Genomic DNA, 27192 nt, shown 5'->3' with positions numbered 1-27192 from the left:
TCTATCCCGCATCCTGCTTTCAGTGGACAGAGCACATCACACTTCCCCCCATACTATTCTCATCCCGTAAATCGCACTTACAATTCATACTATCCCGCATCCTGCCTTCAGTGGACAGAGCACATCACACCTTCCCCCCATGCTTTTCTCATCCCGTATATCGCTCTTACAATTCATACTATCCTGCATCCTGCCTTCAGTGGACAGAGTACATCACACTTCCCCCCCCCCCCCCCAATGCTATTCTCATCCCGTATCTCGCTCTTACCATTCATATTATCCTGCATCCTGCCTTCGGTGGACAGAGCACATCACACTTCCCCCCATGCTATTCTCATCCCGTATATCGCTCTTACCATTCATACTATCCTCCATCCTGCCTTCAGTGGACAGAGCACATCACACTTTCCCCCATACCGTTTCTCATCCCGTATCTCGCTCTTACAATTCATACTATCCCGCATCCTGCCTTCAGAAGAGAACACATCCCATTTTCTGCAATGCCGTTCTCATCAATGATAACTTAGAAGAGTTATCGAGAAACAATGGAAAAATTTTGAAGGCCAAACGATTGTTCAACACACCTGACACAAGCCTAGCCATGAATGGGAGAAGGGAAGGGGGGGGAGGGGTTGAGTTCAGAAAGCAGGACTAGGTTTGACTCAGCTTGTTTATTACATTGTGCATTATGCAACATGTTGCTACAATCTCCAAAAGGTACCTTATTTTAACCTTATTCAGCCTGCTGTGGGGGGAGGGTGGAGGGGTGGATGGGGTGTAGTTAAGGGGAGTGGGAGGGGGAGCATGCTCCGGCTTCGAGCATTCATAACTTTTTTAATACTAAAGCGAATATAACCAAATGCTGTGACCTTTGCGGAAAATTATTCCACAACGATTCGATATCATGGCTGACAATTAATTGTTCACATGAAAATATATTTCCGTGGCAACAAGATTCTGATAGCCATGTTTTTCAAAATTTCGATTTTTGAACCTTTCTGTGAAACATCGTCGTCACTCTTACATTTTTATACATTTCCTTATTGGTTTTCATTATTTTGGTATCAATTGGAAGGTTTTTGATTCCTCCCACCTCCGAAAAAAAAGAACAGATTTTATTATGCTATTTAATCTCCAGGTTTCAGTGTCATAGCTGTAATGCTCTCGAAGTTGTGAAGGGAGGCACTTTGTAACACACCTAAAACAAGGTCGAGGCTGAATAAGGCAAGAGTCTAAATAAGGTGCTTCGTCCTAAAGTTTCACAATTAAAATTAAATGCAGTTATTTTTTTGGCTCCATTCAAAATTTCACGACCCTTGGGGCCCGTGTCCCAAGTATCGGTAACTTTCCTGGCCATATATACATATTTAATTTTTTGGTAAATTTTAACGCAAATTTTCCAATGATGGAACTGTATAAGGAATTCAAACTTCATAAAACTGCGTCTCTGTTGAGTAACATTGTGCAAACAAAAGGCCAGGTAAGTTACATTTCGGAACGTCCATTAAGATACAGGCCCCAAGATACTAAGCTCTAGTAAAAGAACTCTCCTTTTCTCATCTAAATGTCATATATTATTATTATTATTATTATTATTATTATTATTATTATTATTATTAACGAAATACATCAAATTTGACTCACAAAATACGCAGAGCCTACTTTTAAAATGCGATCCTTCCTACAGAAGCGATGCGACAATGCGCTAATGTTAAGCGCTATCTAAGAAAATGCGACTAGACCTCAAGACAAAACGAGACACACCCTCTGTAAAAATGCGACTGTACACATCTTATATCTCTTTCTTCATAGGACAAATGATTTTTCTGCGTATACGATTTGTACCGATTAGTTGATACAGCGCTCTGTTTACGCTACTAGGCAACGTCAACGAAAACGTCACTTGAAAAGTAATTATAAGTTCGCGTTACTTGTACTACTTCGCGATTACTCCAATTCGTGCAACTTGTACAATGCGGCCGAAGTAACCATTAACATAACTGTTGGGAACGGCGTTCAAGCTGAATTGAAACAGAGAATAAAAAACATGACCGTCACGCGCTCACGTTTTCCACGAAACCTTGAATTTGGTCATTTCACGTTGTTGTTTGGCCGAGTATGGCGAAAAAATGTACCAAAATTTCTAACGTACGTCCAGGGCCTTTGTTTTTTCTCATTAAATCTTATTGTTTTGTGGCGGTCTCGTTGCCATTGCCGTAGAAGCTCCTTACACTCCCTACTATCACTGACAGAACTCATGAGATTCTTCTCCATTTTTCAGGCTAGGAAGAAGAATTTTTTGAAAATCCCCCTCCCCACTGACAATTGTTTGGGGTGGGTAAGAGTAGGTGTCCTTTCCTGCAACGCTTAGAACAAACTGTTTTGCGCAAAGTATGTGAAAAGAAAACTAATTATCCACATTAAACGAGGTGGTCCTGAAACTATTTAAGACTATGGACTGTCTGAGATAATACATGTTTGAAATTATCAAAGTCCATTTGTTACTAAAATTGGCCACAATAGCACTTAAGACGGTTAAGTACAACACATATGACAAGGGTTTTGCAAACTCCTAACGTTACTGCTTGCGTAGGAGGGACAAATATCCCCTGTAAGGAATCTTTGTATTCGCCTTGTGCTACTTTTCAGTTCATTTCACCTTGATGCGCAACCTCGATATGATACGTGCACAATCACATAGTGGACAGCCAAAACGAAGAATATTATAATTTACAGGTAATACATAGTATATAGTAATGTAATATACAGTATTATTAAAAGCTGGATCATTGTATAATGCAATTCTCGGGATTTGACTGGCTTAGCAGCCATGGTATATGAGCCATTATACCATGCTCGAGAAACAGCGACCATTAAATTGTCTTCTGGTTGTTTTTGCAAAGCGAAATCAGCAAGATCTAGCAATATAGTTTTTTTGTTTTTTTAATAAAAACAATTATTCCACTCACACTTGTTGGATATGAGATGATTAAAGCTAACTGGGCGCTACGCGCCTCGTCGGCTATCTATCATCTCATATCCAAAGCGCGCTCGTGGAATAATTAGGGACTTTACGCAAACACGACGCCGACGGCAACGAAAACTTCAGTAAAAAAAATGCTTAATGATCTAAACAATGCTGTGCACGTGCATTACAAATTTTAATACATTTCGTCGCCATCTTCGGCCAAACAACAACGTGAAATGCCCAAATTCAAGGTTTTATGAAGAGCGTGAGCACATGACAGTAAATTTTCATTCTCTGGGCTAACTTGAAGTCCGTTCCCACTAGTTCTGTTACCGGATAGTTCAGCCACATTGTAGAAGTTGAAAGAATTGGAATAAGCGGAAAGTAGGACAAGTAACACGAACTTGTATTTTCAAGTGACGCTTTCGTTGGAGTTGCCGTCGTGGTTGCGTAAAGTCCCCATTGTTAACGGCGCTTCGTTCTACTCTAGCCGCAGTAAAATATTTACTTAAAACTGATTTACCAGATAGATCTATTTCTCAATCATGTTTTTACAGTTCTCACTTCTGTTTTACATAGATTTCTTTGGTCTTACTTATTCAATCAAATAGCAACGCAATTGTGGTGAGAAACTGGAAAACATAACGAACGTGACAGATTAGCCTTGTAATGCTTTCAGGCATTCGAGGTTAAGGGGCAGTCGAGGTAAAATGTCCTGATTTTCCATGTTTTCAGCGTTTTATCTTTGTCATCTGTTCAGTTTGTTTCACGCAATCCAATAATGGCTAGATATGTTTGTAGTGCAAGGCCACTTCAATCTTTTAATTTTATGATTTCTAGGTTGTCTACATTTCTTAACCGTTTATATTTTAGAGAGAATGGACACCACCACAGTCCACCGACAACTCGGACTACTCTCCCGCGGTGGTTGTCCATTAGTTAGTGTGTACAAATGTATAAACCTCCCTGGTGGCTTTCTTAAATCATATCCTATCAAAAACATTTACCCAGACTGTCCCACTAATATTTCAAACTTATGGGGGATGTTTAATTCCATTGAAATCAATAACCTTTGATTGAAAGGCTCAGAAATCGGGTTATGGAAGTGACACCTACCAAAGTAGTCGGAGGACTATAGTTGCGATGAAACTATGACTAAACAAGATGTCCATGTAAAATAAATACAAACTAATATAGATAACTAAATAATAAATAGGAGATTTATAAATAAAGTAAGTAAACTAAGTGTAAGGTAATGTTAATAATGACTAAATTGTTTTGATGTAGACAATCTGTCAACTTAGCTACTTTACCGACTGATTATATCAATAGCCCATTTTACGGTTGTGTCCTAAGTGACCTGGCCTTAGATTGGAAGCGAGGTTGGGGGTGACCTTGTTTTGATACAAACCTTACCGCTCCTCATATGTAGATCGTGCTAGTTTGCATTTACATAAGAAAAGTAGTGAGGGTTGGATCAAAACAAGGTCACCCCCAGCCTCGCTTCCAATCCAAGGCCAGGTCACTAAGCACACAACTGTAATGGCCTATTGCAAAGAGACTGCTTGTTTCAGCTTCAGGCGTTTCTTATACCATAGCTTGTACGACTATGTGAACCACTTAAAATTGAAGGTTGATTTCTTTTTTATGAAAAAATCTTCCCTTCCTCTCATGGAAATGCATCATACTGGAGAGAATCAGCCAGCAGCGGACAAACAAGAAAGCCACCAGTTCACTTATTTCGCGGGGAAAGTGGCAGCGCAACGGCGTTAACATGGCTTGGGGTCTTACAGAATAAATTTTCTAAGCCCGCTCGAAATCCTTGCATCCGCATGGAGTAGATGATAGGATTGGCCAAAGAGTTACCCAGGAAAAAAATTAGCACAGTCATTGTTGTGTGAAAGTATGAACTCAAGGAAAGTTCGTTGCGGGTCTCGGGGCGGAAGGTAAATACACTTAGATAAAGGATCACCGGCAGCAGGCTCAGCACGGATGCTACTGTGACAGCGAACAGTGTGGAGGTGAGCTGTCGTTCTCTGATGATCACGCTGCCTAAGGGATTACTATGAGGGCTAAATCGGATTTTAACAAAAATAGAGACGTAAGATAAGCAAATAAAAAGAAGACAAATTAAATAATATGCCACATAAATGGTGGGATCCAGTACCGCCTTATTGTCGAAATCTTCATCCGCCATCTTGAACACCACAGTTTGAATGGCTTCCCTGATTATAGCTATTAGCCAAATAGCGGCGACTGTTACATAATAGACCCGTTTATTCATTAAAAAATGTCTGGAGGGATAAAATGTAGCGTGCACTCGCTCTAAGGAAATCGCAACGAGATTGTTAAGGGAAGCAAAGGAAAATAAATGGAGCAATGCAAATTTCACTAGGAAACCCCAGGTAAAAGACGTATCGTACTCCCACACATCACAGTGTTCACCCACTAGTCGTTCAATTTGAAGAGGACCTGAAATTGCCCCAACAAAGAGGTCGACTATCGCTAGATTCCTGATAAGTAGGTATATACCACGGCGCTGTAACTGGCGCTGCGTCAAAAATACAATGATGGTGATGATGTTAAGGATGGTAATGGCCAGGGATTCAGTGATCAGGAGCACAATCCACGGAATGCACTCTTGTGCGGGAAGCTTCTCGGAGCTGGTGCTGTTGTTGGTAGACATAGCTCTTCAGCTGATATTTGATGTTCACCAAATCACCTAAAAAGGAGGATTAAAGTTCATTTGTCGACTGCTAAATGCACCATTAACTAAAGCAAAGGCAATTAGAGATTGGGATATTCGCAAATATTCAGCAGTGTATACCAAAGTACCGGCCAAAGTGAAACGGATGCAGCATGTTGATGCAACATCGTCCACCATTGTCGAATTCAACATGTTGCACTTGTTTGGCCACCTGTGACGTTACACGATGATGTATGATGTAAGATTATGTTGAACGAGGTTTGATTTCCACCAAGCATCCACTTCAACATCGTCCCACATTTCCTTTGTTCTCAGGTATGAACAACAATGTTGTGTTCGTTTCACCACCGTGTTTAACAATGTTTAACACGCGCATGCCCACTAATCTGACTTTGCGGGTAACTGCATCCATACCAGTGATTTATTGTATACAGCTGTTTCAACGCGCGAAGCAAATATACAGCTGTTTCGACAATGGTTGTCCAACAAAGCGTAAAAGCGTACGCGACAGTGCCGAAAGGTAGTTTGAGAAATACCCAATAAATTTCAATCAAGCTCAGAATCCATTTTGCCCGCAATCTCAGGTCTTCGCTGCACGATCGAGGTATTATGGATTCTGAGCTTTGATTGAAATTTATTGGGGTATTTCTCAGACTACCTTTCGGCATTGTCGCGTACGCTTTTACGCTTTGTTGGACAACCATTGTCGAAACAGCTGTATATTTGCTTCGCGCGTTGCCGCGTGAGTGTTCAAGCTACAGTAAGGAGAACAAACAAAATTGACTCTCAACGACGAAAGCTTAAACACAAGCCATCTCTCTTTAAATAGAAAGAGAAAGGAAAAAGGAGTAACTAGGTAAGGAAAAGCGAGAAGATGATCCGACGCGGAGGTCAATTGGTCTCGCGCCATCTTTGGGAAGACCAATATGGGGCAGGTTTGTTTTCTAAGGATTCTGAACAGATTTTGGTGACAGACCCTTCAGTTTACAGTGGAAGTTGCAGTATTTTGGCACGTTGTTTTTATTTGGGTAGTAAGTTCTATAAGCAGGGTTTGTTTCTGAAACATTATACATTATTACATTGTTGTGTCTCTTTCATCATCATCATCATCATCATAATCGCTTCTCCCAGTGAAGAATTAGGTTGCATGTTTCATCGTCCCCGTGCTGTTCTATCATGAAGACTTAAGACCTATCACCTTTCGCTCTTTTTCTTTCGTTTTCATCCAAGACTCAAGTAGCCAATCTCTTGAAATTCTATCTACCACCCATGTGAGGGCAGTGAGTGGGTTGGCAGGCCCCTTCCTCTTTTCACCAGGTCATAGGTGACCTGTATGTTTGCCAGTGACATTGTTTCCTCGTTCGTTACTCCCGTTGACGAATAGATCTTTAAAACACCAAGATAATAAATGCTCACATGCTAAGACGATAATACAATAGGTAAGAATTCTATTAAATCGCTGAAGTGGAGTGTTGAGAGGAATGCTTAACACACCTCATTCTGATGACGCACAGGAACCTCCGCAAGAGGATAAGAAAAGTCGGCTGTCAGTCATGAAAAGCCTGAATAAAGGCAAGACTTCTGGAGGTCATAATGCACCAGAATCCTTCATGGAAGGAGGTGATTGAAACAAAGGACATCCGAAGAGTTCAGAATAGAGGACTGAGCTGCTTCTTGAGATAGGAAAGATAAGGGATCTCTAAGAGTGTAAGAACTGATTTGGCCTCCTCTGGAGTATAGTCCTATGCCGGATGAACAATGTTTTGATAACAGAACGAGGGATGAACAGCAGCCAGGCTTTTGGAATGAACTGTCATGTTAAGACAAATTGCCAAACTCAGGATAAATGAAAAGGAGTCACTAGAGTGGAAGCCCCTTGTTTCATCATTCGACTTGGGGCGCCTTGGAAGATCTTGAATCATTAAGAGACACCGTAAAATGTAGCTCATAACTGCAGCTCGTAAGCCTCCCTCCACCCCTTTATAGGCCCATGTAGCTTTTCAAAAAGCGTATTCAGGTTATAAGCCCCCTGGATATGACCCCCTCTGTTTTTTCTTGATATAAACAATTTTTACTGAAAGATTACAAATTCACAGAATTTGGAAAGGATAATGCAAGTAATTTGCGAAACAGTCAGTTTATTACGATCTCGTCAAATACCATTAAAGTAGCTTTTCACTTTCTGCTGTAGTAAGTGTACAACAGTTATTGGAACCCAGCATGTCCAAATATTGCCGAAATGAGTTCGATTTATTGTGAAGTTGATATTTTGATTCAGTTCATTTACAAACGTTTTGCTTTTTATGCCGCTTGTACACGTCTTCCCCTTCCTCCGGATACAAGCCCCCCGTTGATAACCCGAGGTTTATAAGACGCGCTTTAAGGTACCAGAGAAGAGGTCTGTCAGGAAGCAAAGATTCCCAAAGAAAGTGCTCCCAATATGCTCTGCCGTGCACCAGTAACGTACTTGAGGCAGAGGAGAGCAAGGTTTTCAACGTGAACACTAGCGTGAAGCAACTCTGGCAACAGAAGCCTGGTGAAAAGGCTGATAAGCCTGGTTTTACCAGGCTTTTCTGGTAAGCCTGGTTCAAAGTTACCTAATTAGGATGCGTGCTAAGCGCGCTACTGTTCTTGATGGCAATGAATTGGGATTGTCGTCCGGACGTCGACAACGACACAGCAGAGATCCGTTAGACTCTGTGACTCTCTCTCCTGCGCAGAGCGGCTCTTTCGCGCTCGAGTAGCGCAGAGACAAGAGCTCTGTGGCCTATCTGGGGATCAGAATTCATCTACTCGGTCAGGACCAAATAAAACATGTTTAATTCGGCATCGGTGATACTGACTTAGAAGTTCCCGGTGTTCCTCGGGGAAATAACATGTCACGAGGCGAACGTCTGTTACAAAACAGCTTTTTCAATATCAAATGTTCAAATGGTCGAAAATTGTACCCGTTATTACAAATGATGAACGCTTGCTGGAGTGCATGGCTGTTTTGATCTGTTTTCCATCTACCTGGCATTAGTCTTCTGATATGTATAAATTCAGAATTGCGATCCATGTTCCAGCTGTAAAAATATCCTTTCTACCAATATTAGCATATTAAATAGGAGAAAGACGCCCGCAGTTATTCACGCAAGTTAAGCAGTTGCGAAAATAAAGGCTGGTTTCCATATGATCCATATGATCGCAACAAGGTCTGCGATCATATGAAAACTACTTCTGCGATCGTCTGCGATCCTGCGATGGTGATCGCAGACGATCGCAGAAGATAGAACCATGTTCTATCTAAAGGCTGGTTTCCATATGATCGCGGATCGCAGATCGCAGATCGCAAACAATCGGAATTGATCGCAGACGATCGCAGGAGATAGAATATGGTTCTATCTTCTGCGATCGTCTGCGATCACGATCGCAGGATCGCAGACGATCGCAGAAGTAGTTTCCATATGATCGCAGACGATCGCAGACCTTATTGCGATCTGCGATCTGCGATCCGCGATCATATGGAAACCAGCCTTAAAGCCTGAAGTTTCTTCAGGCTTTCTTTTCGCGACTGGTTAAGCTGTGTAAATAGCTGCGAGGGTCATTCTGCTATTTGATCTGTCACCCGCAGTTCAAATATATGTTTCGTATATTCATATTTAAATATTAACACCAGAGATGAAAATTTCATCATGGACGATTTAGATCTTGAATAACCCGCTTGTTGAATACCATGGCATTTTCTGGAAATGCCTACACTCTCAACTCTCTAAAACGAAGACCACAGGCAATTATATAGAACTCTTTTGCTTGGCTAATTATGAGAGTCGATCAGGCAAGTTCCTCAGCTGTAAAAAGCCGGAGCCAAAACAGTTGGAAATTTATGAATAATTCAGATTAGCGAATGTTTATTGTAAAAAAAAAAATATAAACGTTACCTCGTTTTCCTTTTATTTTACACTTGACACGGCAACTTGTTTGTATTGGTAGTACGACTGTCTGATAGCAGAAACAAAAGGAAATACTAAAATTATTACAGTGAAAAACAATCCATAAAATACATTATTCCTATGAAAACAATCAAAGCTGAAAGCACATCGGACAAAATTTATTCAAGAACACAATTTAATTAAAAAGCCTCGAGTTATGCTGTCAAATAACAACTATTGGTTTTCAAAATGTGGATGTTTTTTTTTCTATCAAGCAAGCCGTTTCCTTTGCTTGAAAGTTTAATAATTAGTAGACTGGTATACGGTTATTGCTAAGAAAATTTATATCTCAGCCAAATACATTGTCTCTTCAAAAATTATTTCACAAGAATTATCACCCATCAGCAGATAGATAAGTGTGCCATATATTCTGAATATAATCAGTTCCACAACTTATTTTTAGAGAAATACGCCGTAGGTTAAATAGAAATACTAAAGCACCTTTTTATAAAAAATAAAAATGCTTTTTATGTTTCTTGTTATGAAATAAACGCGGTAGAATTGGTTCGACTTACCCGACCTAACAAACTTGCTTGTCTGATCTCTTGTAGAGTAAAGATGGTGTCACCTGAATGTCGCTTGCAAAATATTTGTCCTACACTGCTTTCTTGAATTCTTCTTGTTTGCTATCCGACTGCAAAAAACCGTAAGAGGAGATAAGATATCTTGTCTTCAAATTATTATTGAGTCAACAACGAAAAATACTCAAGACAAGATTATTGGTCATATCACGGTGATTAGTCTTTCATGAGAAGAGTTATAATTTAAAGATGCAAAAATTTACAGGAAAAAAATTATTGTTAGTTACTGCCAGTGGTATGTTTCCTGAATAAAAAAAAGAAGAAGCGACTAACAGACCGAGTCAAATTAGAAAGCCATGTGAGATGGCTCTACCTATCGAATCTTGGATGCAGTCATCAGTCGTGACAGTGTAAGGCGCTACTCTCCACAGTTTTCAGGGGTTTCAACTGTTTTCAGTGTGGTGTATAGGAAAAAGCTGGTAGTCTGGCGGTCCTGAGATCTTAAGCTAAACAGAGCGCCCGTAGGATTGTTTGGAAATTTTCCTAGCGACAATTCTTCTAACAGTATGTTCAAATGATGCAAATGAGCAGCCAAAAACAGACAGGCAAGGTTTTAATTAAAGCTTAGAATTAACCGTTGAAAGACGACGTTTTTAAAGAATGGGCGTGCTGCCACGGAGAAAACTGACTTTTAGTTTAATGTTACCGATCGGTCTGCCGCGATAAAATTATACTATTAAACTTTTAACAGCGGTGTACATCTAGCCCCAGTTGTTCAAAGGCCGGATAACTTTATCCGCTGGATAAGGCACTATTCAAGGTCTAAAATATACTTCACGTTAAATGTTGTCCAAGGTTTTCGTACACTCCCAAACTTAACCGTGGTTAGAGTGTGTATATTCGCTTGTACACAAGGAAATACTGAAATCTTTGCACAGATTGAAACTGTCGGATAGTGACTTATCCACAGGATAAAGTTATCCGGCTTTTGAACAACTGGAGCCTGCAGTGTACTTTGATCCCGACTTACTAGAGGGGTGTTTTTTTTTTTAATCGTTCCTCGAGATAATTTGAAAAACGGGATCGGACAATGTAGAAACGTAAGTGGAATGCCTGGGAATGATAAAACTTTTTAAGGGCCGGAACACACTCAACGTATGCGGTGAGTAGACTTACTTTGGACTCGAATCGCATGAAGTCACAGACAAAATGGGTTTTGCTTCTGCGTAAACAAAACCAAAATGCGTCATTGCCAATTATAACATAGCGCGGGTGTTTTCCTATCTTAATCCTACTGGAGTCATCACGGTATATTTCTCAACATACGCACGGCCGTGCGTCCATAAGATGACGTGCAAAGTTTAAAATTAATTCAAAGAAGCAAATTTTCATTGACAATTTCAGATAAAACCATTGTGGCGTGTTTGTAAGCCAATAAGAACCTTTGTTTTTCTGTACAGCAGATTGAGATGATTTTGTAATCAATTACAAATAAAGCCTGTGATATCGAGGCTGAAATTTGCGAAATTTTTAAGAATATTTTAAGAACAAATCCGAGGCATGAGATTTTGAAAAGAATATAATTTTGTGTTGAAAATTTGTAAATACAATACAATTATATGTTTTTAACTAAACCGTATAAACATCTTCGTTCCTCTAAACAGCAAAACAAGCCAATAAAACTTCACTGAGATCGAAGACTGCGGAATCGACGGAAGCGCAACGCGGCACACCCGCTTTCCTTTAGTTTTGACTATGACAGGTGCACAGGCAGGGAGAACGATTTCCCGCGAATTTCAATAGACTGCTTTGTAAAGAGTCTCGGTGGTTACTTTCCATTGGCTGGCGACCTGGCCTCGCTGGGACATCAACAACTGCTGTAATGGGTTGCGAAAACCGTAAAATTCTTTGGAGGCCAAAAGCTCAGGGTTTGTCTTTACAAGCATTCCCTCCGATTCAAATGAATTAAAGGGTATCTAGATTTATCAGATTTTAAGCAATTTGGCCAAAATGTTCGGCAAAAATTAATACAAAAAAAAAAAGAGTATCAGGCTTTGGGAAGTTCGAAAAAGCTTTCTTTCGGCGTCTCAGCGCGTGAGACTCATTGGAAATTATTCCACTGTCAAATTTTAGAATAAATTTTCTCAAGAACCAATGAGAATATCAAAAATGCCTGACACCCTTTGTTAGCCCATTGTCTCGTAACTGATATAGTCCAGTTTGTTGAGATGTCTGCATTAATGTGAAGGCTAGTAATTCATTCAAAGCAAACACTGTCATTTTAGCGTTTAAGGGCTTGTGCTCGCCTACTCGAATGAAAAAATGTTTAAAAGTAGTGTTTTTTCAGATTCTCCAGTTTTTTAGCTTTATAGCGATTTATATTTTTCTTGGGCTTCTATAAAAAAGTCGCGCATTCAATTTTGTTTCTGAGGAACACCTGAGAAGGCTTGGAATAACCATAATTTAGATCAGCGTAGAGATCACACAGTATGTCATCTGTTAATGCAGTGGTAAACAGGTTAAGCCAATGTATACCTTTAATTACTTTTTTCCTGTGCGCGGGTTCTTTTTACACCCTTACCGCAAACGCTTTTGTAATAATTAAAAAAAAAAATAGATATTCAACGGTAAGGGAACTATCTTTGCACGGGAATTTTATCGTACTATTAAGAACGATTTTTTTTACCCTAAATCCAGATTAGCACATAAAACATGGCATTTGGCAAGAGCTCAAATGTTGAATTATTAACAAGATTTAGGAATTTGTATTATCTCGGTGACTTTTGGCTATTTTGGCTTGTTGCCTAATCCTTGCTTTATAGACATAGAGTAAAATAAAGCTTTATCTGTATTTGTGAATTCGCAATAACAAAAAGTAAGACGTTCACATTAAAGAATAGAAAAAAATTCCTTGTTCCCGATCTTGTCCTTTCGATAACGGCCAACGCTAAATTTGCAATTTAAAGCAAATATTTCGTCAATGGCAACGATCATTTTTGTCTTAAATAGTAGGTAAATTATGAATTATGATGTTCTCTATGAATGTTCCGTACGTTTTAACCAATCTTTTGATTAAGACATCAGTAAGTTTTCAGTATCTCACAGCTTATCATTGTTACAGCGCGCTTTCGACATTTCTGATGTTAAGGCCCGTTTCAAACGGTTTCAACAGTTTCCCAACATTCGTTCGACAAAAACTGAACGGTTGTTGGGCAAATGTTGGATGAACAGAGTTTTCAAGCGGTTTCAACGCCATTCAACATTTTCAAAAACAAAGAAAATATTGAATCGATGTTGAATGAAAGTTAAAACCAATTTAAATTTGATTCAACACACTTTCAACTATCTTTCAACAATGTTGAACGACCTGTTCAACAGCGTTGAACGCATGTTGAAGCAAATGTTGGAACCGTTTTAACGGGCCTTTGGCGGTTTGCCTGAAACGTGCCATATATGAAGCACGGAAAATATCCTCGATCGTCACGAAGTCGACGATCGAAGTCTGCCAGTGTAGTCAACTGCCTGGTGTTGGACGATCAGGTGCATGATCGATCAGTCGTCGGCTGAACATTTCATCTTTCGTATTTCACGTCGAAGCTTATTATCAACCATTTCGTGTGTATTTGTTTCAAAGACGAAATAGACGAAGGTCTTTTGTCAGGCGGTTGGACTTGCTACCGAAATTGGATAAGAATTAGCATCGAAGTAAGAGAACAAGATTCTGAATATATATATCATATGTTTATAAAACTGAGAAAACATAAAGAAAGGAAATTGCAAAGAATCAGGCTACTTGATAAATGAACAGCACTGCAAAAAATTTTTTCTAAGCGGGCTACGTCCTGAGAAGCATATATTCTTTAAAGCTGCAACTTACAAACGAGAATCAGTATACACTGATGTATTTAACGTACCTTGAAGCAGATGTCGAAACTTCCAAAGAACAGAAGTGTGTCTCGTGGTTTACGGGTTGGCTGGTGTTCAAAGATGCACAAATGAGTTTTCAAGCAAGAACCGAGTGATTTACCACGAATTTCATACACTGCAATTCAGAAATCTCCCGCTGATTTCGGCTTCTTTCACCGACACACGGACTTAAATAGCCACCTGTAACATCCCCTTACAGAGTGTGTAATGACTTGTCGTCATTGCCGTGTGGGCAATTTGCGTTTATTTAGAGTTTTGAGTTTAATGGGTTGGTTCGGAAAGTTTTTATTAAATATATGTCACGTTAAGTAAACACATAAAGACTTGTGAGTTTTAAATTAAACGCGAATCATAACAAGGATGTAACCCGGCAGACATGGCTCAGTGTATTTTAACATCAAAAGTTGTCACAGTAACATTACAACATCGAATATTTTTATAAGTAGTGCGAATAAGTTTTATCCGTAAATCAGCGAAGCGACAGAAAGAAGTATGTTTCACGAGACACTAAAATATATCGACAACTTGTGTCTCGAGAATGAGTCACGTGACACAGCGTCACTGTACCGCAACCTCCAAACTCTCAAAGGGAACAAGAACTTTAATTATGGACTCGCAAGTGAAAATAAACTTTGTGTTCAAGTTAGTAACTGAAAATAAAATATCCAAGTTATGAAGGCAGTATTAAGTTGCTTCTCATGATAATTTCTCATGAGATGGCACCGAGTTAATTGCTTTCTTGGCGTCATTTTCTCATGCATCTGCCATCGTCTTAAAAGGAAAGACTTATTGCCTCTTAACGTTGGCATTATTAAAATGTTTTGCGCGATAAGCACAAATGAATTCATCAGCAAATAACTTGGACAGCTTTAAATGATATATTGAAGCAACTTGGATGATTTATTGGAGGATCGAGACGAATTTAACACCGACATAGAGGAAACGACGACATAAGTTATCTCAGGGTGTCAGAGAAAATAAATACTATGACATGACGAAATTTTCTAAGACATTTAGGGCTTTACAGACTCATACATTAAAATAGAGGCTAGATAGAATAACCACAATTTCTACTCTTTGAATAATTGAAACCGGTAACAATATCTGAATCACCGGCTAACAGATAGCGCTGGGTATTCACCGACACTGAGAGAAATATATATCTATATGTTTTTGATATGCCAAACCAATTGATTCGTCATTTTATTTCTGACAAATTAGCGGAAACTTCGCGCGCGAAATACAAGACATTGCCGGCAGGTGAATAACAAATACCGGCTACCCAGAAAGCGCACAATTCTGGTTGATTGGTTAATTCTGCGACAAAGTTTTCTTCATTCTGATATAAGTCTCCGTCAGTCAAGTGATTCATCTTTTGAGTCCTCAAAAAGCTTTAATAAAGATAAATTGGCTTGTAGAAGTTCTGGTTTTCGACAGTTTGAGGAGCTTTAGAAATTTTGAATTCAAAGTAGCAGTTACAGCGAGTGTAGTGCACTTGTCTACTCTAGTGACGGAGATTATTTAGGCTGTTACCCTCGTGGCTTTTGCTTTTGCGTTTATCAACCCCAGGCGTAAAGATCAAGCCTACGCAAGTTATTCCACTGAAAGAGAAAATACAGAAAAATAAATGTTTGATCGACGTCACAGAAATGATTATTTCTTGTTTAATATTATACAACACGTATTCAGCCGGAGTTAAACGTCAATTTTAGGTGCATATGGCTTCAACTCGACCTCCTGGACTGACTTTACGTGTGTAGAACTGTTTATTTAATATTCCATAAAAAGCATTTTCGTGTGTGAATATGCATCTGCGGAAATATTGGGTGGTTAACGTGAATTTCGCTCTTTTGTAAAAAAAAAAAAGGAAAAAAAAAAAGGTTTAAACTGTGGATAGGTCTGAGAGACTATGATATGCGTGCTTTATCGCACGTGGAGAAAATTTTACCCAAAAGAATAATTCCCTTGAAAGTTTTAGCGGCTGATTATGGACGCCTCGCAAAGAAATGTGAAAGACAGTAGGAGTAGGTTCACAGTTCGTATGATATGATTAACTATTTTTTGGTGCGTGCGTGTTGTTCTTTGTTTGTTTGGTTTTTCTTTTTAATTAGCGTGTGCTTGTTTCCATAAAAAATTTGCAAACAAAAAAACATATACTGATATAAATGAGTTCAAAGGGTTTGTACCTTAAGCCGGTGACACACCTGGCGATTTTCGCCGATCGCGGCTATCGGCGAAAATCGCCGTGTGTGCCCGGTGCAGCGATTGCGATTTTCGCCGATCGCCGCGGTTTGCGTTTACAATCGCCGATATCTGGCATATTAGAAATCGGCGATTAAATTCGCCGGCATTCGCCAAGTGTGCCCGTTCCCGCGGTTTTCTACGGTCATTGCTGCGAATCACCAGTAAAGTCAACCCATCAGGTTTGGCGATTTTATCAGATGACATTCCAAAACTGCCACATCGCCGCGATCGGCGAAAAAAATCGCCAGGCGTGTCCGCATCAATCGGTGGCGAAAAAAAAGTCACCGCCAACGGCGTATGAAATCATCAGGTGTGTCACCGGCTTTAGAGAAACCACAATGTTGGCAAAACGTTTGACGACAGTGACGTCAAATTGTTATACGACTTAGACACTTAGCTTAAGCAACCCTAGGAACTCCTTATATAAGCTGAAAAGGAATGTATCGCTGCAACGGGTATAATTTTTCATCTGTTCCGGTATTAAACTGTGGTAATCGATTCAGGGAAAGTCTTGCTTTTCTCATTTAACTTACTGCGACAGTGACATGATATTTCAGTTCTTTTGTTCATTGTTCGTAGTCACGCGCTATGACGTGGACGGATGTCTGAATTTGGGCCCATCCGAAATCACTACCAGGTGCATTTGGCAGACCACTCGACTGGCGTTGGATGTTCTACTTTTTGCTGTACTACACCTTGCTGCCGAGAGCCAACCAGCTCGTAACAGCTGTCCACTGTTGTCGCATTCGATCTGTTGATTCTCTATCATGTAGCTGTCGTGTTAAGTTTTCTACGCAGTCCGATCAGCCATGCAGAAATTTGATTCATTTTACGTCCATTTCAAGATGTCCGATAATATAAACAACAGTTATAGATCACACTCAGCTTCTTATTTATTATTTTCAAATCAAAAAAAAAAAAAAAAAAAAAGAGGAAAGAAGAAGAGATGAAGAAAAAAAGAAGAGATGAGCCGAACCCGGGTCGACGGATTTTCAAGCGGGAACGGATGTTACTAAAACTGGGAACGGGGAACGGGGAACGGGGAACGGGGAACGGGGAACGGGGAACGGGGAACGGAGAACGGGGAAAAGGAGTCTGGGAAGGAGTGTACAGGGTAATCCGCATAAGAATTCAAAATGGCGGACGAAGGAAAAGAAAATGAACAAACAATAAGTAAGGAAACGCACAACGAAAATGCTGCAAGTATGCGCAGGATCTGTAAGAGATCTAATCAGCCAAAAATATAAAAGACTCAAATTTCCGCAACGGACTAGACTATCAGCGATTGGCTAACAGATTCTACAATTTTTTGGCTAGATATCCTAATCACAAAAACTAATGCTAACTGCAAGCTACCTAAGCTAAATTAGGCTTACCGAAGGTTAACCGTAAGGCTATGTAGGCTAAAAGGAGTGCTGTGTAGTCTAACTGGGGTGCTATTTTAGGCTAACCAGAGTGTTATTTAGGCTAACCGGAGTGTATCCGCCATCTTGAAGTGGGCTTGAAGAAAAATTGCTCGGTTTGGTGCTAGGCATTGAAAATGAGCATCTTTCAGCGATCGGGTCTGAAAAAAGTTAGCTAACGTTTCTAAAATAGTTTGGTCTGGCAATGTTTGTTGATACTCGCATATTTTGGTCCGAAATTGCGTTCAAAGGATTCAAGAGACGGGCTGCAAAAATATTGAGAAGTAATTCCTTCCACACCCACACCCCCTCATGCATTGACAGCAAACTTTTACCAACAGGGGGTGAGTTGCTCGAAGCATGGTTAGCGCTAACCATTGGTTAAGAGGTATTAAAACCAATAGGTTGTCACGGTGTTTAACCCGGGTTAGCGCTAACCATGCTTCAAGCAACTGGGCCCAGTGCGTCGTACATTTGGCAGTTGTTAACTACAGAGTTAGGAGCAGATAAAAATCAAATCTGTACAATTTTCCGCCCAAAAAGATTTTGTATCAATTATTTTAATTTTTAGGTTAATTTACAGGAATTATTACCATTTTTTGTCGGTCTGAATTACATTGGACTGCAACAAAATGCAACACATGAATTGAATTCTCAATTTAGCTCAACTTCAAACAATTAACTGCGCGGCATACTGTAACTAAGGAACAAGGAAATTGGAATGACAAAAAGTTTTCTTATTTACTATTAAATATAGTCTCAGGCCAGATTTAAATGAGAATAATAGTCGTGAAGGCCATCTGTACTGAAGATTTCTTAACTTCGTAGATGCTGACTCGTGAAATATTGCTGGGAAATCTTTTAAGGACGGTGCCTACTATTGTTACTGCGCATACGTTCTGTGCATCTCGAGATACTCGGGTTTCCTATGGGTGGCGCCTGCTAATACAGGAAAATTTTTGCGCAGTTTAAAACTATGCGGAGAAAGCAGAACTTAGCAAACGCTTTTGGTATCTCAAAAGAAAACTGGGGGTAGCCATGCATTTTTGAGAGATAATTAAGCTTCAATTTAGGAAAAAATCCCATATTTCAGGGCTTTTTAGAGATATTATTGCTGAATTATCTCTGAAAAATGCGTGGCTACCCCCAATTTTTGTTTTTAATTCCAATAGGCCTTCCTAAGATCTGCTTTTCCCGCATATTCATAAACCGCACAAAAATACTTCGATTTTAGTAGGCACTGTCCTAAAACTGCGTTTATTGGCAATCTAGTTTGACATTTTCCTAGAATTTGATGGGAACTTTGAAATGAAGGTGAAAAGATTTGAAAGCGATCCAAACGAGCAGGTACTTTTTCGTTCGAAAACGAGGGATCTTAAAAGACCTTTCATCTAATAACAAATGCTAGCCAGTTGGAAATGAAAATTGATGAAAGTTACAATCTAATTACCAAGATTTTGCCTGACTCGTAGTGCTGTCGTTTCTCTGATAATCGGTCAGCACTGAGTGAGATGAAGACTTTCCCGTCCGGCGGTACGACTTCCTAAAAATAAAAAAGAATATATCCTGACTGAAATAGGTAGACAAGAATGATATCGAACAAAAAATTGTAAAGAACATTACTCATCCAATGAAGACCAAAATAAGCTTGGTTTCTATCTGCTTTTTTTTAGCATTATACGGCTTTCTGGCTTTAACTACAAAACAGGAATCCACTGCATACAAGTAACACCGTACCTTGAATAATCAGACAGGAGCAAAATCTTCCTGTAGCAGAAGCGAGTCGAGGTTGATGGAGTCAATGTAGAATTCAAATAAAAGAAAACTCCCTGGTGATTTGCGGGAAAATGGGTCAATATAGACGGACGAAATAGAATCCAGTGATTTATTACAGTGCCTCCAGCACACAGTCACTGCAGGTGACAAAATACATAGATACATAAATGCCTTGACGTGCGCATGCTTACTTTATGTTTCGTCCGCATTTAAGACTGATCTGTCAACATTAAGTAAACACAAAGCCATTAGAAGAACAAGTGAGCTACAGTTGTATTTTAAGTTCAAGAGCTGTCACAATAACTTTGCATAGGGAAAAAGACTGCCCTTAAATCCTCGAATAAGCGCCCAGAAAAATCCAAAATTTGCAGTAAGTGCACCGAGGTTTTACCGGTATGTCAATCAAGGAAGTTAGCGGCAACAAAATAACGTACGTGATGAAACAAAAGGATTTCCCAGGAAGTAAATTAAAACATGACAAATTCGGCAAACAAAATTTCGAAGTACTAGGCGCATAGCCTTTATGTTAGCGTGCACTTAGTTTTTTTTAGCGGTCCTTTACATTTAAGGTGGTTCACAACAGTTTAAAGCACTTCCCAGATGTAATTTAATTTATCGTTAGTGGCACTTTTTATAACTGGATACTGCAGTGATGATATGAAACAAATGCCCAATTGTTGGTAAACACGTTATGATTAACTGTTTCTCGACTTTAAATGTTACCTAGCAATAACATAACCTGTTAAAATAGAGACCTAAATTTAATCTTCAAATGACAACACGCGGTTTTAAGTTTGAAATACATGTTTCGGATGACCTACATCCATCTTCAGTTTCGAATGCAAATAGAGCCGCTGGTCGGTGTCATGTAAATACAACGTGTATGGAATAATAATTAACAACAATTATTCCATGAGCGCGCGTTGGATATGAGATGGTAAATAGCCAACAAGACGCGAAGCGCCGAGTTGGCTATAACCAATCTCATATGCAACAAGCGCGAATGGAATAATTGTTTTATTTAATTCTCCACGTTTTGGATATTGCTGTTGAAATTTACTGAATTTTATTTTAAGCAAAAATTTCTTTCAAATTAAAACGACCGGATGTTGAGGCAACTTCCGACCAAAGCGACAATGTACTGATCACATGACACGTGCAGATCTTTGCGAACGGAGTTGGGTGAAAAATCGAAAGCGAAGTGGATCGAACAAAGCCAGACACCTCAAATTCAAGAAACGTTCAAGTGTACGAGTTACAACCTTTCTGCGACAAGCATTCAAGTGCTTTTGATGTTCCAGCTTATCGAGAAGCGTAATAGTTGTGCACATTTGAGCAAATGTTTTGCTGTGTGGTGCCGAGCGAAGGAAGGGATCAAGGACGGTTTTTTTTTATGCTGAACTGAATTGCTCTCAGACGTTTTAAAACACTTAAGGCAAGTCCAAGTGTACGAGGTACAACCTCACTGAGACAAGCATTCAGTGCAAGTTTTTAAACTTCAAGCTAATCGAGAAGCGAAGAGCTGTGCACATTTGTGCGAATGTTCTGCTGAGTGGTACCGAGCGACGGAAACGAACATTATGGCCGCCGCGCTCGTACGGATTTCATAGATGAACTTTTGTAACTGACGTCCTCGTAGATGGATAGAAACATAAAGGCAGGCATTAAGCTCTTCTTGAGAAATTTCTTCGATCGGTTTTAAGTTCTTACCGCCAGGTAAGCCATCCTGAAATTTTTGAAGTTAACCTGTTGTTATTGTTGTTGTTGTTGTTGTTATGTGATCTAAATCGTAAAATCGTGCAATTTTTCTGATTTTAAAGGAAACTTCAGAGAAACGTACCATTAAATAGTGTCATACGGAACTTTGTGGCTTTTATTGTTGTTATGTTGAGATGGCATTGCGTGGTATTTCTTTCTTTTCCGTTTTCTTTTTTTTGTCTCCATTTTTCCCGCGGACAAAAAAATTAGGTTAGCGACACCTGGGGCAATCGTTTTCCATATAAGGTCAAACTAAGGTATATGAGCTGATAACCGGGATTTAGTGAACCAATCAGAACGCTAGAAATGCAGTATCCGAGGCTGAGAATTTAATAATTACTGAATAAATGAAATTAAAATGAAAGTGATAGATTGACTTGTTTGACTTGCTTGTTTAACAAGGGTTTTTCCCACCCAATATGAAAAGCCTCCTTAATTTTGAGTTGGAAAGACGTGGAGGCGGTGTCAAGAATTGAGATACAATCTTCAGAGCACAAAGCGTTGAATGTTTCAGACCCGTTGATGTGCTGGAAGATATGCGACTTCTTCTCAGATGTTACATGTAGCAAGATGTCGGTTTGTCTCCCCGACATTTAGCTTTTGGCATTTTGGCTTTTAGCGATTATCACTGAAAAATGAGCTCGGGGACTCCTTGTTTTTACTATCAAATTATAATCAGCATTTCAAGTTTAATGATATGCAGGGGGGTTCAGACCTACCTTAAATTTTTTGGAGTGCTATTTAGGCTGAACTGTGTGCTATGTAAGCTAACCGGAGTGCTATTTAGGTTAAACGGAGTATTAATTTGTTAGTTAGCAATCTTTCACGGGAAGTATCCGACATCTTGAAGTGGATGAAATAAAAGTTGCTCTGTTTGGGTATAAGCATGGAAAATGAGCATCCTTTCAGGGGTCAAGTCTGAAAAAAGGTTTCCAACGTTTTTAAAATAGTTTGGCCTGGCAAAGTTTAGGGAGAATCGCACATCTCCGTCTGAACTTGGGTACAAGGAATTCAGAAGACGGGCCGCACTCTCGCACAACAAAAAGAGAGGTATTAGTCTTCCCCACCCCCACCCCCTCAGGCTTTGACAGCAAAACTACCAACCAGTGCGTCATACATTTGGCAGTTGTTGAGTCCAGAGTTAGGCGCAGATAAAAATTAAATCTGTTCAATTTTCAGCCCAAAGAGATTTTGTATCACCTACTTTAATTTTTAGACTAATTTCCATGGATTTTTACCAATTTTTGTGGGTCTGAATTACATTGGACTGCAGTAAAATACAATGCATGAATCGAATTCTCAATTTGGCTTAACTTCAAACAAAGGCCTAGCATAATGTAACTAAGGAAGAACGAATTTGGAATAACTTTCCTTGTTTACTATGAAATATAGATTTAAATCAGAATAATAGTCGTGAAGGCCGTCTGTACTGAATATTTCCTAAATTCGTAGATGTTTACTCTGACTCGTGAAAAATTGCTGAGAAATTTTTAAACATGCGTTTATTGGCATTCTAGTTGGACATTTTCCTAGAATTTGATGAGAACTTTGAAATGAAGGAAAAGATTTGAAAGCGATCCAAAGGAGCAGATACATTCCTTCGAAAACACGGGATCTTAAAAGACCTTTCATCTAATAACAAATGCTAGTTTTGATGAAAGTTACAATCTAATTACCAAGAGTTTGGCTGTCTCGTTGTGCTGTTGTTTCTCTGATAATCGTTCAGCTCTGAATGAGATGAAACCTCCTGAAATTAGAAAGGAATATATCCTGACTGAAATAAGTGAACAAATATCGAACAAAAAAAGAATATTACTAATCCAATGAAGACCAAAATAGGCTTCGTTGCTATCTCTTTGTTCTGGCTTTATACGGCTTTCTGGCTTTAACTACAAAACAGGGATCCACTGTATACAAGTAACACCGTACCTAATGAGGCAGGAGCCGAATCTTCCTGTAGCAGAAGCGAGTCGAGGTTGATGGAGCCAATGCAGAATTCAAATAACAGAAAACTCCCTGCGGGAAAATGGGTCAACATACATGGACGAAACAGAATCCAGTAATTTATTACAGTGCCTCCAGCACACAGTCACTGCAGGTGACAAAATACATAAATTCATAAATGCCTTAACGTGCGCATGCGTACTTTATGTTTCATCCGAATTGAAGACTGATCTGTCAACATTAAGTAAACGCAAAGCCATTAGAAGAACAAGTGATCTACAATTGTATTTTTAAGTTCAAGAGCTGTCACAATAACATTGCAAAGGGAAAAAGACTGCCTTAAATCCTCGAATAAGCGCCCAGGAAAATCCAAACTCTGCAGTAAGTGCACCGAGGTTTTACTGGTATGTCAATCAAGGAAATTAGCGGTGACCAAATAACGTACTTGATGAAACAAAAGGGTTTCCCAGGAAGTAAATTAAAAATAAAGACTTTTTTGTCTCAGTAAACAAAAACTCGAAGTACTACGCGCATAGCCTTTATGTTAGCGTCCACTTAGTTTTTATACGGTCAAACCCGTGTTTAGCGGCCTAAAAGGTGGCTCACAACGGTTTCCAGCGCTTCCCAGATACTATTTAATCGATCATTAGCGACCCTTTTTAACACTGGATACTGCAGCAATGATATCAAACAAATGCCTAAATGTTCGTAGACAAGCTATTATTTTTTCTCGACCTTAACTGTTACCATAGCAACAATATGGCCTACCCTAAATTTAGCTTTTAGTGATTATAACTGAGAAACAAGTTCAGTGACTCCTTTCTCTTTACTATCGAATTGTAATGAGCATGTGAAGCTTAATGAAATTTACAGGGAGGGTCAAATCCACCTAAAATTTTTCAAAATTTAAGGTTTCTCCTTTCTGCAGTTCCTACAGTTTTTTAACTTTAAAACATTTGCTTCTCGACCTGCTTATATCAATTCTGTAGGGAGAAATGTGGATCACCGGGTTCATTTTTCTTTGATATCTCTTCATCTCATCTTTATGTCAATTAAAATTGTATTCAACGGTTAGCCTGTGGCTTAAGCCATCAGTAAACCATTCCCAATGGGTGAAACCCGTTTGACGCGCGATATTAAATACATTCCGAAAAAGTTGTTCTAATTCTTTTATGGGTTAATGGAAGAATATATATGTCGTCTGCAATCATTGCATAAACGATCTGAGAATACATAAAGTACAGAAATACAGAGAAGAGGTGACGACTTAATATAGCCTTACTACAACTGTAGATACCTAAAGGCTCCCGCACACTAGCCGGTATTTTTGTCGTAGAACTGCAGATTTTTTGTGGGGGTCAAATCGGGTTAAAATTTGTCGGGCCATCAGCTTGCCACACACTAGCCGAATTTTTGTCGCGGCTGACCGCGTTGAGGCTTGGGGTCGAGTCATCCAAAATCAAGATGGCGCCTATTCCACTGACGTGGCGAAAATTGAAACTTGCTTTGTTTACATTGACTTTTCTACGGAGGATAAAGAGGCGTCGCAAGAACAGCACAAGAACAAAATGGGTTAAAAGCTGGATAACCAGACGAAATGAACAGAGTGTATGTAATAACCTAATTCAAGAGGTTGGGAACGAAGTTAGGGGATGTGATGTTAAAAAGACATTCATGGTATTGCCAAGCAGCAACAAGCTTGTCCTCTTTTACAGGTGTCCATTGTTCGATCTCCGCGCTGATCTCAGCTTCAATTTCCGCCATGTTGGAAAAAGGCTTGTTCACCTGACTCTCATGGCATTTCCAAATTGGTTGAGGTGCGCGGGAGCCCCGACAAATTGAATGGGTACACCGCACACTAGCCGACAAAGCCCGACAAGACGTTTTGAGATCAGATCTAGCACTGTCAGATATCACCCGACAAGCCCCGATATTGTCTCAGACTTGTCTAAATTCACCGCACACTAGCCAACAAGTAAGGATTTTTCGTCGGCCGACAAAAACTCGGCTAGGGTGCGGCGGGCTTACGGGTTTTTGGGTATTGAGTTTCGTCAACACAATTGAATGATTACATAATAACATAGCATTAGCGACAAGGAAGACAGAATGAAACACTTGTATATAAGAAACGGATAAAAGCGAAACGGAGGCAGCGAAAATTTATTTCCGAAACTTGTGACTTGGTCACGTCTCCGAACGCTTCCGACCCGTTTTACGGAAATTTCGAACAATTACCGAATACTCACCACGATTTCACAAACATTTCAAGAATGTTTTCCCGGAAAGGCTGAACGTCACTCGAACACTATTGACCATTTTCTGCAAAAGATTTCAGTGGAACAAACCACCTGTCAACCATTCTCATTTAACGGTAAAAAGCTGTACAACTCTGTTGAACGCACGGAAAATAACACCAAGAATCAGACTAACCTACAAATATTCGTGTCGCTAAATACCTTCAAGAAAAAAAACAATCGAGGGGTAGTAATTTCCAAACACCGAGAATTTGTTTTGAAAAAAAAAAAAAAAAAAACAATGGACAACTGCGACGTTTAAGTCTCTTACAATTAAAGACCGTGTTTGACTTTAAGCCTGTCTTTCACGGTTTTTCGCTATTTGGCTGATTTACTGCAATTTAACAGAATTTAGTGCAAATAAGGATTATTTGCACAGGCCTTCGTTGAAAAAAAAGTTGAATTCAAATCGGGCGCCATTTTTATTTGCCGTGGACTTGCCTGTGTGCCAGAGACTTTTAACGCGCGGTTTCCGGTTTTGGTCGAGTCTTCTTTTTCATGAGTTCGGCCTTCGGCCGAAAAAGTCTTTCCGCGGCGCGCAAGAAAAACACCCTCTAGTAGCCAGGGTACCGTGTCGCAGGAATGTCATGACAAACTCACAGTCAAACCTAAGCGCGAGTACTAAAATTTGCCTGTCATACAACATGACTTAACAAGATGTTTCTTCCCTTAAACCTGCGAATGCAGCAGTCTCTCATCAGTGTTTGCCCACAAGTGATGAGAGGCGGCTACATTCGTAGGCTATTTCTTTCCGCTATCGAGGCGAGCTAACTACGGTGCAGTGGTTAAACGGCTGCATTTACCTGATTTGGAGTCCTGTGGAACATTGCTGCTAAACCCGCTCGAAATTCTGGCATACGCATGGCGTAAATAATTGGATTGACTAACGAGTTAGCCAAGACAAGCGGTCGCTTCCATATAAAGGAATGAACTCAAGGAAAGGCTATAGAGTAACTCGGGATGGAATGCGACGAAACATTCGAAAATTACCCATGGTACCGTTGTCAGTAAAGATACTGACAGAACAACAAAAAGGATAGAGGTCAACCGTCGTTCTCTGTTGATCACACTATTGCGCAAGCGATTGGCTTGAGGGCCGAATCGGATTTTTATAAAGCTGGAAATGAAAGACACACAAATAATAAAGAGAGAAATTAACCACGGAGTCTCATACAGGATGAACCATATAAACAAACCTGATGTTCGTGTTTTGTGAAACATAACAAAAATAACGATTTCCCTGATTGTAGCCGTAAACCAAATAACAGTAGTGATTACACAATAGACGCGTTTTTTCATAAAGCGATGTTTGAAAGGACGCATAGTAGCGTGCATTCGCTCTAAAGAAATGGCAGTGAGATTAAAAAAAGAGGCCATGGGAAATAAGCGGAACAGTGCAGGTCAGAGAGGACTAAAGCTGTTCTCCCACAAATTACAGAAGGCTCCTCTAATTTCAATTAGCAGGGGAGCTGAAATTGCCCCAGCTAAGAGGTCAACAATCGCCAGATGGATGATCAAGTATAGAGACCGGCGTTGGAGGTGGCGCTGCTTCACAAATACAATAATGGTGATGACATTAAGGACGAATATGGTCAGAGACTCAGCGCCCAGCACTATAATCCATGGAATACACTGTGACGCCGGGAGCACAGTGAAGATCAACTGGTCGCTGCTTATGT

At 39.7% G+C, this 27192-nt stretch overlaps 1 protein-coding gene across 6 annotated transcripts in view; it reads right to left on the bottom strand.

Annotated features, from left to right (window-relative positions):
* Nucleotides 1-1281: 1281 nt before the first annotated feature.
* LOC146464088 (adenosine receptor A3-like) overlaps nt 1282-27192 on the bottom strand; it is an 82488-nt gene continuing 56577 nt past the window's right edge. The window contains exons 1-6 of one of the 6 annotated variants that reach the window (XM_085130194.1): nt 19479-20008; nt 19192-19284; nt 10162-10280; nt 9596-9656; nt 4705-5690; nt 1282-4169 (exon numbers count right to left, since the gene is read on the bottom strand). In XM_085130194.1, the coding sequence (XP_084986320.1) occupies nt 4157-4169; nt 4705-5654 (963 nt within the window). In that variant the 5' untranslated portion in view covers nt 5655-5690; nt 9596-9656; nt 10162-10280; nt 19192-19284; nt 19479-20008 and the 3' untranslated portion in view covers nt 1282-4156. Of the gene's footprint in view, nt 4170-4704; nt 5691-9595; nt 9657-10161; nt 10281-10454; nt 10925-14081; nt 14478-19191; nt 19285-19478; nt 20009-27192 lie in introns of those variants that run through there. The other 5 variants (XM_085130193.1, XM_085130197.1, XM_085130195.1 and 2 more) reach the window with 5 other exon arrangements.

The sequence above is a fragment of the Pavona decussata genome, unplaced genomic scaffold (genome assembly GCF_977016875.1).
Source record: "Pavona decussata unplaced genomic scaffold, jaPavDecu1.1 SCAFFOLD_169, whole genome shotgun sequence".
NCBI classification, from domain to species: domain Eukaryota; kingdom Metazoa; phylum Cnidaria; class Anthozoa; order Scleractinia; family Agariciidae; genus Pavona; species Pavona decussata.
This window is presented reverse-complemented; position numbering and strand designations above follow the sequence as displayed.